This window comes from Thermobia domestica, chromosome 14 (genome assembly GCF_964235325.1).
Source record: "Thermobia domestica chromosome 14, izTheDome1.hap1.1, whole genome shotgun sequence".
Lineage (NCBI taxonomy): Eukaryota > Metazoa > Arthropoda > Insecta > Zygentoma > Lepismatidae > Thermobia > Thermobia domestica.
This window is the reverse complement of record NC_137467.1, coordinates 137,925,107-137,939,101: the sequence shown is the minus strand read 5'-3', so window position 1 is coordinate 137,939,101 and position 13,995 is coordinate 137,925,107. Positions and strand designations below refer to the sequence as shown.

The 13,995-nt window shown below is 34.8% G+C and overlaps 1 protein-coding gene across 2 annotated transcripts in view; it reads left to right on the top strand.

Moving 5' to 3' along the window:
• Trap1 (TNF receptor associated protein 1) overlaps positions 1-13,995 on the top strand; it is a 481,869-nt gene that overhangs the window by 160,093 nt on the left and 307,781 nt on the right. For both annotated transcript variants that reach the window (XM_081738896.1, XM_081738897.1), the window contains one exon: positions 9,802-9,884. In XM_081738896.1, the coding sequence (XP_081595022.1) occupies positions 9,802-9,884 (83 nt within the window). The remainder of the gene's footprint in view (positions 1-9,801; positions 9,885-13,995) is intronic.

Sequence of the window (13,995 nt, the reverse complement as noted above, 5' to 3'; positions counted from 1 at the left end):
GGATAGTATCTCATTCATTGGGTAAATCATTATGATCACGTGATCGGTTATTGACCTATGATGGGATTAGGAGTCCAGGACATTGGTACATTGAAACTTTGTAGGATAATTTGATAATGCGTCATTGGTTTTGATTATTCCCGCCAAATATAAACGTAAGCAAGACGTTGTACCACGTGATTGTCCTTGATGAGGTAGTGTACAGGGATTCATTTCCTTTGTTGTGGTACTTCTTAATTTTGAGTACACACACACTTCTAGAAAACAGTTGGTTCTACTCAGGTAAACAATTGACGGACATTATTGACCTTATTGAACATATAATGATATGATTAACTCTAAGACTTAGGTATATCAAGAGAAGTATTCTTTAAATTTGGGAATGGTGATAAACAGAATTTTAACATAAGGTGCGAAATTTGAAACAATACATTGAACTTTAGTCACAGCTCATAGTCTAAGATCATTGGTGGTGATTGATTTGACCTTGAGCTTTAGAAATCTGATAGCTAACCTTATTGAATCTTATGACTCATAGACGAAAGGCAATACATGCTACAACAGTTTAAAATTTAATCATAAGGTGATGTAATCTGACACTAGCAAAGTTATTGTTAATGCAATTTGATTGGATGATCACTATCTTTCCTGCAATCTGATTGGTTGATCACTATCTTTCGTGCAATCTGATTGGTTGATGATTTTCAAATCTTTGCTGTATTCAGTTTTAAGTTTTGTTTAACATTTAAAAATCTTGGTTTCGTTCAACATTTTGCACTCACTGATAAATATGATCAAAACCGTTTATTTGTTAATCGAATAGTTAAAAACCGGATAAAGTTTGACGGTTAACCGTGAAACGTAAAATTTTTAGTTTGAAATTTTTTTGTTTGAAAATTCTTGCTTTCAAATTTTTGTTTGAATTTTTTGTTTCAAAATTTTGTTTGACATTTTTTTGACAACTTTTGTTTCAAAATTTTTTTGTTTAAAAATTTTTCGTTTGAAATTTTTTAAAATGTTTTCGTTTCAAAATTTTTAAAATTTTTGTTTGAAATTTTTCGTTTAGAAAAATTTTTTGTTTGAAATTTTTTGTTTCAAAATTTTGTTTGAAATTTTTTTTCGCTTCAAAATTTTGTTTGAATTTTTTTCGTTTGAAATTTTTTGTTTGAATTTTTTTTCGTTTCAAAATTTTGTTTCAAAAATTTTTGTTCTAAATTTTTGTTTCAAAGTTTGGTTTGACGTTTTTAAAAGTTTGTGCACTTATTAGTAAAGAACTGGAACTGTTTAGAACAAAAACCTTTGACAACATTGTGGTGCAATAGTACACGTCAGAACCTGGGGTTGTACTTGAAATGAAAAAACACAATTCATTGAAATGGATCATTTTATTACACTCCACATACATCCATACCAGATAGTGGTTCTGGATATTGTCGATACAATGTATTTTGAACTTCGTGCACTAGTTTGTCTTTAGCATATAATTTTAATTCCAATTGAAGTCTTTTAAGGTCTAATGCAATATCAATTGGTGGAAACTCAATGTCCATTTGATCACAAATAAACTGTTTATCAATACAGGTATGCACCCACGAACGATGTTGACAACCATCACAATATCTAGATACATGTTGTACAATATGCATAACACATTTTTCAAAATAGTACTTTTTCAGGAATATACTAGTTTTGTTGCACACTTCCACTGCATGTTTCGCACACTGAAATACGTTTATAAATTTGTTCCATTCCGTTTGCGTTAGATACACCATGTTGCGAGGGACATGGAATGTACTCTTTTTACGTAACAGCACCATCTTCTCTTCGAGGACTGTACGCAGCACCACTTCATGATTTGAGCCTAATGATTTCACTATGGTCACATTTAGCTCATCATGAAAATAATCATTCATTTGGTCGATTCGTGAAGATAATATTTGCCATTCTTCACAGGTCAGTTGTACACCAAATTGTTCTGCTTTGCCCAATCGAATCACAGGTTCAAATGTTCTAGCACTGATACCAATCATCACATGTTTTGTTTGAAATATATTTATTGGATAATAGCTTGCGAAGATGAACTCTTTATCGTTAGAAGTACACATCTTTCCTCCTGAAAAGCACTTGCTCAAATGATTTCGTGGGATGACACTGTATTTGCTGGTTTATAGTTATTGCTGACGTCATTGGTAAGGAATGTGCTGACGTTTGAACTCATGATTTCATCACAGTTGCTGACGTCATGCCGACCAACCAAATTCATACAACTACGGCTGACGTCATTGGAAAGAAATGTGCTGACGTTTGAATTCATGATTTCATCACAATTGCTGACGAATCTGGCTGTGTACTAAATTCAAGTTGATGGCTTCGACCCAAGAATCCTTTGTAACATAAAGATACAGATCCAGTATTTAAGAAACGTAACAGTTCTTCTTGTTTTGATGCTTCCATGGGTAAATATCTTGCTGGTAAAATTATATTCTTATCATTCTCAAGCTTCACTACGATTCTTAATCCAAACTTTGTAGGGATCATTTGGCTAGCTAAGATTCTATAAGGTACATTCTGTTGTAAATCAGTAATCTTGGTAAATGATTTCATCACATCACGCGTGTTTAGAAACTGCAGACAAGTAGCCATGATGATGTTATCATGAATACTAACTCGAACGATACTTATATATGATGAAAAACTGATGACGTTGCATTATCATGTTCTGACGTGTACTATTGCACCACAATGTTGCAGAGGTTTTTGCTCTAAACAGTTCCGGTTCTTTACTAATGAGTGCACAAACTTTTAAAAATGTCAAACCAAACTTTGAAACAAAAATTTAGAACAAAAAATCTTTGAAACAAAATTTTGAAACGAAAAAAATTCAAACAAAAATTTCAAACGAAAAAAAATCAAACAAAATTTTGTTTCAAAGATTTTTTTGTTCTAAATTTTTGTTTCAAAGTTTGGTTTGACATTTTTAAAAGTTTGTGCACTCATTAGTAAAGAACCGGAACTGTTTAGAGCAAAAACCTCTGCAACATTGTGGTGCAATAGTACACGTCAGAACATGATAATGCAACGTCATCAGTTTTTCATCATATATAAGTATCGTTCGAGTTAGTATTCATGATAACATCATCATGGCTACTTGTCTGCAGTTTCTAAACACGCGTGATGTGATGAAATCATTTACCAAGATTACTGATTTACAACAGAATGTACCTTATAGAATCTTAGCTAGCCAAATGATCCCTACAAAGTTTGGATTAAGAATCGTAGTGAAGCTTGAGAATGATAAGAATATAATTTTACCAGCAAGATATTTACCCATGGAAGCATCAAAACAAGAAGAACTGTTACGTTTCTTAAATACTGGATCTGTATCTTTATGTTACAAAGGATTCTTGGGTCGAAGCCATCAACTTGAATTTAGTACACAGCCAGATTCGTCAGCAATTGTGATGAAATCATGAATTCAAACGTCAGCACATTTCTTTCCAATGACGTCAGCCGTAGTTGTATGAATTTGGTTGGTCGGCATGACGTCAGCAACTGTGATGAAATCATGAGTTCAAACGTCAGCACATTCCTTACCAATGACGTCAGCAATAACTATAAACCAGCAAATACAGTGTCATCCCACGAAATCATTTGAGCAAGTGCTTTTCAGGAGGAAAGATGTGTACTTCTAACGATAAAGAGTTCATCTTCGCAAGCTATTATCCAATAAATATATTTCAAACAAAACATGTGATGATTGGTATCAGTGCTAGAACATTTGAACCTGTGATTCGATTGGGCAAAGCAGAACAATTTGGTGTACAACTGACCTGTGAAGAATGGCAAATATTATCTTCACGAATCGACCAAATGAATGATTATTTTCATGATGAGCTAAATGTGACCATAGTGAAATCATTAGGCTCAAATCATGAAGTGGTGCTGCGTACAGTCCTCGAAGAGAAGATGGTGCTGTTACGTAAAAAGAGTACATTCCATGTCCCTCGCAACATGGTGTATCTAACGCAAACGGAATGGAACAAATTTATAAACGTATTTCAGTGTGCGAAACATGCAGTGGAAGTGTGCAACAAAACTAGTATATTCCTGAAAAAGTACTATTTTGAAAAATGTGTTATGCATATTGTACAACATGTATCTAGATATTGTGATGGTTGTCAACATCGTTCGTGGGTGCATACCTGTATTGATAAACAGTTTATTTGTGATCAAATGGACATTGAGTTTCCACCAATTGATATTGCATTAGACCTTAAAAGACTTCAATTGGAATTAAAATTATATGCTAAAGACAAACTAGTGCACGAAGTTCAAAATACATTGTATCGACAATATCCAGAACCACTATCTGGTATGGATGTATGTGGAGTGTAATAAAATGATCCATTTCAATGAATTGTGTTTTTTCATTTCAAGTACAACCCCAGGTTCTGACGTGTACTATTGCACCACAATGTTGTCAAAGGTTTTTGTTCTAAACAGTTCCAGTTCTTTACTAATAAGTGCACAAACTTTTAAAAACGTCAAACCAAACTTTGAAACAAAAATTTAGAACAAAAATTTTTGAAACAAAATTTTGAAACGAAAAAAAATTCAAACAAAAAATTTCAAACGAAAAAAATTCAAACAAAATTTTGAAGCGAAAAAAAAATTTCAAACAAAATTTTGAAACAAAAAATTTCAAACAAAAAATTTTTCTAAACGAAAAATTTCAAACAAAAATTTTAAAAATTTTGAAACGAAAACATTTTAAAAAATTTCAAACGAAAAATTTTTAAACAAAAAAATTTTGAAACAAAAGTTGTCAAAAAAATGTCAAACAAAATTTTGAAACAAAAAATTCAAACAAAAATTTGAAAGCAAGAATTTTCAAACAAAAAAATTTCAAACTAAAAATTTTACGTTTCACGGTTAACCGTCAAACTTTATCCGGTTTTTAACTATTCGATTAACAAATAAACGGTTTTGATCATATTTATCAGTGAGTGCAAAATGTTGAACGAAACCAAGATTTTTAAATGTTAAACAAAACTTAAAACTGAATACAGCAAAGATTTGAAAATCATCAACCAATCAGATTGCACGAAAGATAGTGATCAACCAATCAGATTGCAGGAAAGATAGTGATCATCCAATCAAATTGCATTAACAATAACTTTGCTAGTGTCAGATTACATCACCTTATGATTAAATTTTAAACTGTTGTAGCATGTATTGCCTTTCGTCTATGAGTCATAAGATTCAATAAGGTTAGCTATCAGATTTCTAAAGCTCAAGGTCAAATCAATCACCACCAATGATCTTAGACTATGAGCTGTGACTAAAGTTCAATGTATTGTTTCAAATTTCGCACCTTATGTTAAAATTCTGTTTATCACCATTCCCAAATTTAAAGAATACTTCTCTTGATATACCTAAGTCTTAGAGTTAATCATATCATTATATGTTCAATAAGGTCAATAATGTCCGTCAATTGTTTACCTGAGTAGAACCAACTGTTTTCTAGAAGTGTGTGTGTACTCAAAATTAAGAAGTACCACAACAAAGGAAATGAATCCCTGTACACTACCTCATCAAGGACAATCACGTGGTACAACGTCTTGCTTACGTTTATATTTGGCGGGAATAATCAAAACCAATGACGCATTATCAAATTATCCTACAAAGTTTCAATGTACCAATGTCCTGGACTCCTAATCCCATCATAGGTCAATAACCGATCACGTGATCATAATGATTTACCCAATGAATGAGATACTATCCAATTTTAAGAACAATTACCAATTATTGATACGACAATAAGAAATGTACCCCTTCCAAAATTTAAGATTGGTACACAAGTACACCTGTGTCTTATGAAAAAAGTAATAAATCCTGTACTTATTCAATAATAAAGCCGGTCAATAACATTTAAATTTTGAATATTTGGCCATAAGAGGAACATCAACATCTACAATGGGTCCTAGAAAAACGTTTACCGAATTTTGTTATTTGATAATTCCCAAATTTAAAAGGGAACATAAACATATAAAGGTAATAAACCTCTGTACATACCCATATAACATGCTAAATAGGGGTCAATAACCTCCGAAATTTGATTTTTGGTAGTTCTTTACCTATGAAAAGGGAACGATGTGGACCATCCAAATTTATAGTGGTACATATTGGAGACCTGTACTATGATACCAAATGCTTATATTAAACAATTTCTAAAACCGAGTGGATGAGCCAAAATACCCCTCCCAAATTTTTAAAGGATGCATCAATGTACCCATATCTTATGATAGGAAATGAACCTATATACATGACCATATAATCATATAAGGTAATAAAACCTCATCAAAGGGGAGAAATTGGTCCAAAAACCAAACACATGGTACAACATATTGCTTATGTTTATATTTTAGCAATTTTGTACCCCTAAAAGAGAACGATGTGGACCACCCAAATTTATCATGATACATGTTGAGTCATGTACTATGATACCGAATCCCCTCCCGGGGTGCATCAATGTACCTATGTCTTATGATAGGGAATGAACACCTATACATTACCATATAAGGTAATAGGACCTCATCCAAAGGAATAAATTAGGTCAAAAACCAAACACGTGGTACAACGTAATGCTTACGTTTATATTTTGTCAATTTTGTACCCCTAAAAGGGAACGAGGTGGACCACCCAAATTTATCATAATACATATTAGGGTCTTGTACTATAATACCAAATGTTTAAATTGGGCAATTTCCAAATTTAAGGGGTGGGCCAAAGTACCCCTCCCAAATTTTTAAAGGAGTGCACAAATATACCCATATCTTATGAAAGGTAATGGACCCCTATACATGACCATATAACTAAATAGGATAATAACACCTCATCAAAGGGGATAAAATCGACCAAAAACCAAACACACAGTATAACGTATTGCTTACGTTTATATTTTGGCAATTTTGTACCCCTAGAAGGAAACGAGGTGGACCACCCAAATTTATCATAATACATGTTAGGGTCCAGTACTATAATACCAAATATATAAAATGATCAATTTCCAAAATTTAAGGGGTGGGCCAAGGTACCCCTCCCAAATTTTTAAAGGGGTGCACAAATGTACCTATGTCTTATGATAGGGAATGACCCCTATACATAACCATATAAGGTAATAGGACTTCATCCAAGGAAATAAATTGGGCCAAAATACCAAACACGTGGTACAACGTATTGCTTACGTTTATGTTTGGCAAATTTGTACCCCTAGAAGGGAACAAAGTGGACCACCCAAATTTATCACAATACATGTTAGGGTGCAGTACTATAATACCAAATGTTTAAATTGGTCAATTTCCAAAATTTAAGGGGTGGGCCATGGTACCCCTCCCAAATTTTTCAAGGGGTGCACAAATATACCCATATCTTATGAATGGGAATGGACCCCTATACATGACCATATAACCATATAAGGTAATAACACCTCATCAAAGGGGATAAATTAAGCCAAAAACCAAACACGTGGTATAACGTATTGCTTACGTTTATATTTTTGGCAATTTTGTACCCCTAGAAGGAAATGAGGTGGACCACCCAAATTTATCATAATAGATATTAGGGTCCTGTACTATAATACCCAATGTTTAAATTGGTCAATTTCCAAAATTTAAGGGGTGGGCCATGGTACCTCTCCCAAATTTTTCAAGGGGTGCATTAATATTCCCATGTCTTATGAAAGGTAATGGACCCCTGTATACGTCCATATAACCATATAGGGTAATAACACCTCATCAAAGAGGATAAATTAGGTCAAAAACCCCCGAAATTTGAATTTTTGGCAATTTTTTACCCATGAAAGGGAACGACATAGACCCCCAATACTGATAGAGGTACATACTATGGTCCTAGGCTACCACACCAAATTTTTAGATTTGGCAATTTCCAAAATTTAAGGGGGGTGTTACTATGTACCCCTGCCAAAATTTAGGGGGTGGACCAAGGTACCCCTGTCAAAATTTAGAGGGGGTGGTCCTAGGTCATTGACCCCGGGCCAAGGTCATTGACCTTTGACCTATGACGTCACAAAAATTTTTGCTGACTCGACTAGATATACGCCGGGGCCTATTGCCAAAATTTAAGAAGGGTGCAACCCATGTCTTATGATAGGAAATTAACCCATGTAATCATATAAGGTAATAGAATCTCATCAAAGGGGATAAAATGGACCAAAAACCAAACACGTGGTACAACATATTTCTTACGTATATATATATTTGGCAATTTTGTACCCCTAAAAGGGAACGAGGTGGACCACCCAAATTTATCATAATACATGTTAGGGTCCTATACTATAATACCCAATGTTTAAATTGGGCAATTTCCAAAATTTAAGGGGTGGGCCAAGGTACCCCTCCTAAATTTTTCAAGGTGTGCATTAATATACCCATGTCTTATGAAAGGTAATGGACCCCTGTATACGTCCATATAACTATATAAGGTAATAACATCTCATCAAAGGGGATAAATTAGGTCAAAAAACCCCGAGATTTGAATTTTTGGCAATTTTTTACCCATAAAAGGGAACGACATAGACACCCAATACTAATAGAGGTACATACTATGGTCCTAGGCTACCATACCACATTTTTAGATTTGGCAATTTCCAAAATTTAAGGGGTGGGCCAAGGTTCCCCTCCCAAATTTTTCAAGGGGTGCATTAATATACCCATGTCTTATGAAAGGGAATGGACCCCTGTATACGCCCATATAACCATATAGGGTAATAACACCTCATCCAAGGGGATAAATTAGGTCAAAAACCCCCGAAATTTGACTTTTTGGCAATTTTTTTACCCATGAAAGGGAACGACATAGACCCCCAATACGGATAGAGATACATACTGTGGTCCTAGGCTACCATACCAAATTTTTATATTTGGCAATTTCCAAAATTTAAGGGGGGTGGTCCTATGTACCCCTGCCAAAATTTAGGGGGTGGGCCATGGTACCCCTGCCAAAATTTAGAGGGGGTGGGCCATGGTACCCCTAGGTCATTGACCCCGGGCCAAGGTCACTGACCTTTGACCTATGACGTCACAAAGGTCGGGGTCAAAGTCCAAAGTTAGGCAGAGTGTCCCCATTACTACTACTCACTCAAACACACTCGATCTTCCAATGGCGTTATCACCGTACGACGTCTTGATTATTTCATGAGTCTCTTTCCCAGTTTTACCGAGCTTAACGCAAAATTTGATGGCGTAACGCTGTTCCAAAAGATTGGCCATGACGCAACGTGACGAGGGTCACTCGCAGAGGTTACGATGACGAGCGATCTTTACCCTGCTATGGCTGGCAGCCGACTGGCGCTGCTTCCTGTCTTTCCTTAGACCCACCTCAACCAACAACAGGTGGAGTAACCGCCGTCAGTCTGTAAAAAGAAAAGAAAAAATCAGTCCTACTATTTTAAGGACTGACCCTGTAGTTAAATTGAAACAATACAGTTTAAGTTGTAATTAAATCTACAGTTTAAGTTGTAATTAAATCATCACAATAGTTTTAAATCTGCAAACTACGTGCACGCTAGTGGCATCTGTTGGCATCAGGCAGGCAAGCACTGCAGGTAGAGACAATCTTGACTATGTACTATTAGGAATTCATAGACTGATCTGTTTTTGTATTATAAGTATGATGTATCCTAATAGAATTAGAACTTCCAATTCAGATATTTCCATGAAATAATTCCACGTTTACAACACTTAAGAACTTTATTTATGCGAAAAATGCATTTCTTTACAGGATCTGGACAGCGACATGAATTTCAAGCTGAAACTCGTATGCTTCTTGACATTGTTGCCAAATCTTTATATTCAGAAAAAGAAGTAAGTACTATTCTTGATTTTAATGTTTTGGATTTTGGCACAGACTTTTTCATATTGGTGAAGAAGTAAATTCAGTTATTCATTGTGAAGTGATTCAAATCTTCAGATAGATGTTTTATCGATCAGTCAATCCCAGTATTCTAGAGCTCATCGTGATTGATTGTTTGTTTGCTTATAAAGTTTACCTTGAAAAAGAATCTGTCAATTTTCATTAAACAGAATGTATTTAACGTGTTATTGATGGGTTTCAACTTTGATAAAACTGACCAAAGTTTTCTTCTCGTCACCAAGCTCCTCTGGAGTGTTCTGGAGCTAGGACATACAGGAAAAGTGTTTGCCTCTTGTGCAAAGAGTCCTGATTCAATCCCAAGCGATGTGTGTCAGTGCATCGTGGATCAACAAGATGTTACCCACTGCGACCCACTGACTCACTCTGCGTAATGCATTGTAGACAGCATCTTCTGAATACTGGTGAATTTGTGTACGTTTTACTTTTAAAGCCTCCATTTTTCTTTCTTTTCCATTTATTTCTATTTACTTACTTGAAATGAGTATGTATGTATCTGTTAAAATACTACAATAGCATCAAAAGCGCCTCAGCTCCAACCTATAACTTTAGATTTCAAACCTTTGATTTAAGGTTATTTGTGATTTCACGTTTAACAAAGACATATTTTAAAGTATGTGTACTTTAAATAAATTATTTAAATAGACCTTTTTCATAAAGTTTATTTTAAAAATTATTGTTCAAAGCCTTTGTATTTTAATAAGCATTTTCCAAAATCAATGCAAATGAATTGTGCTGCCATCTTTGGAGTTCTTTTAAACTATACGTTTGTGGACGTTTATATGTTTGTGGCCAATCCTTTCGACAATGAGATCTCGGAAACTACAGGCTCTAGAAAAATGAAAATTTCACTGATCGATTGCAAATTTTATGTAGATTGTCCAGTTCTAATTGAATATTTAAAAAAAACATGGACATTATTTCTTTATTACATTTTTACGGGTACACTGGATCTGTTGAAATTATGAAAAAAAAAACAAAGCATCATATCCTACGCATTATACATTCCAATTGTATATGGGAGTTGCATACCTCTCAGGCGTTTGTTTCATGCCCAAGTGATAATGAAAAACGAAGGATAGCCATTTCTCCATTCTAAGTTGAATCTTTATTGTTTGAAGTGTTTTGCCCAATGAACACCATATATCACTGACATTATAATTAATTGTGTGTGTAATGTATTTGCTTATTACATACTGTATGCAAGAAGAAAGAAAATACTGATCATACATGAATTAAAAACTCCAACCGGAAGTAGGCTCAAATCTTGCGAACGGTTCGAGATATTGAAAAAGTAATCGAAAAAATTTCCCCTCTATGGTATTTCTTGCCAATTTTTATCACTACGTCTTTCACTTGTGTCTGTAAAGACACATGTACAGATGTGAGGAAAAACAAGGAGATTCATGCTCATATATAAATGATGCGCTGTATAGAGAGCGTAGGTCCAGCTAGTCTATATATTAAAATGCTAGGTTTATATGTTTGTGGTCAGTCTTTTCGCCAGTAAGATCTCGGGAACCATGGGGTCTAGAAAGATGCAGTTTTCACTGATCGATTGCAAATTTTGTGTAGATTGTTCAGTTCTAATTGAATATTCATAAGACATGGCCGTTATTTTTTAAATACACTTTTTAGGGGTACACTGGAAGTGTTGACATTTTTTTTAAAAAATAGTGAAGCATCATATCCTACGAGTTACACATTCCAACACCACATATTTATATATAGGGGTTGGATATTTTAGACGTTTGTTTCATGGTCAAATGATAATGAAAAATGAAGGATAACCATTTCTCCAGTCTAAGATGAATCTTTATTTTTTTTTTGAGTGTTTTACCCAATAAACACCATATATTACTGACATTATAATTAATTGTTGAGTTGAGTTGATTTTGAGTTTAACGTCTTTTTTAGCAGCGCTATATGAGACGGGACCTACTGATTAACGTGGAATCCTAATCACACGAGCTGCCTCCGGGAATAGAACGCGGGTCTCCTACGATAAAGGTATAATTAATTGTGTGTGTAATGTATTTGCTTATTACGTACTGCATGCAAGATTAAAGAAAAGTGAATCATACATAAATTAGAAACTCCAACCGGAAGTAGGCTCAAATCTTGCAAACGGTGCGAGATATTAAAAAAAAAAATTAAAAAAAACTTTATGGTACCCCTTGCCGATTTGTATCAAGACGTCTTTCACTTATGTCTGTAAAGGATCATGTATAGATGTGAAGAATAACAAGGAGAGTCATGCTCCTATGTGAAAGATGTGCTGTGTAGAGAGCGCAGGTTCAGCTAGTAAGTGAAAAAAGAACTTCAGGCACTTTTGGATACTGATATTTGTAATTGTAATAGGAGTTGCTACTTAGCTTTCGAGACGGCCTGTACAGATTTTTAGGAGCTGACTATTGGAAAAAATATGTTTTTGAATCACATCTAATATATGAATTATTATATAAAAATGTTAATGAAACTTGTGTGCGCGTGATCATCACGGTCAAAATGTCAAGTCAAATGAAATGACTTTTGGTATATAGTTAGGCTCCAATCCCACGTGGGATGTTATCATATTGCTTTCATTATACTTTGTAATACATATCCTAAGTGGGACTAGGGCTCCGAATTTTTGCGGAAAAAATGAGTATCTCACGAGTAGGTCACGGTGGGTGGTGGATCATTGTGGGTCGTGAGTCAAGAGTGGTTCATTGGTCAAGTGGATGACAGTGGATCGTGGGGCAGGTGGGTGGTGAGTCAGTAGGTCAAGTTTTCATTGACCCACACCGTCTGATTGTGTCACGGATTTTGTTAAAGAAGAGGGGGCGTAGGGAGAAAAGAAGTATCCCGTTTCCTTGTGCTTCTTCATTCGCCCAATTATTCTAACATCAGTTGCTTCCTTTTTATTTCTTTAACGCGGGTATGTATGCCATCTTTATATTTTTAGTCCATTGATTTATATAGGATATTATTTTTGTTGTCTTTCAAATGAATTGGCATTCTACACGTAAACCTGAGAAGACTGTCATCTAATGTAGTCAGGGAAGAAAGAAACATTTCAACAGGTGTTCTAGCACCTCATGTGTAATTTGTGCTGCAAAGAAAAATAGTTTGTGGTGCATTTTTCCTGCGTAAAGCCCAGAATGTCATCATTTTCTTCTTTCGGCACAGGCACAACCCGCCAGTGTAGGTAGGAAGCAACACCAGATATGTCTGTGTGATCCTCGTCGATTTCCTGTTCACTCGCCTCCCTCTCCAGCCCCAGATTGCTATGGAAACTAAGATTTCGTGGAAACATGGAAATACAATTATGACTTGAGCGCTCTTGGAGTTTTATCTAGACGTCATTTTTGTCTTTTTTGAGGAAACTTAGTCCTGCATACCAGGATATTAAATTATTTTTCTAGAAACCACAAAGAAGGAACAAAATGGACAAAGAAAAGTGCTTGCATGCTTGCTTTGAACAAAGAACTGACTTCCAGTTTAGGATAATGCTAGAGTTTTATTTTTAAATCGCACAGCTATTGTTTTGAGTTATTATTTCTTTTTCTTTCTGAAATTTGCCAACTTACAACCAAATACTGCAAATTGCGAACAACTGGTCCACTTTGACCAGTAAACTTGTACTTTTTTTTTAATGAAATAAAATAAATTCTGACCAAAGCATAACTATCCAATAAACAATAGCGTTGCAGTTTCGGCAAAGTATCTTTGGCTTCATCAAACACATTAATCAGACAATGTCTGATGAAGGCAAAGATACTTTACCGAAACTGTAACGCTGTTGTTTATTAGGTAGTATATGCATTGGTCAGAATTTGTTTTATTTTGTACTTTTCTAATAACTGACTAACTGAACCTACGCTATTTACACAGTGCACAGTTCTAATATGAGCGTGAATCTTGTACCCACTTCTTACTATATCTGTGCAAGTTCCTTTACGGACAGAAGTAAAGGACAGGAAGACTAAAAGGGAGTGAATTGCTATAAACAAACATATAAATGTAGTATTTTAATATACAGAATGTTGGGGAGGAGTTTGT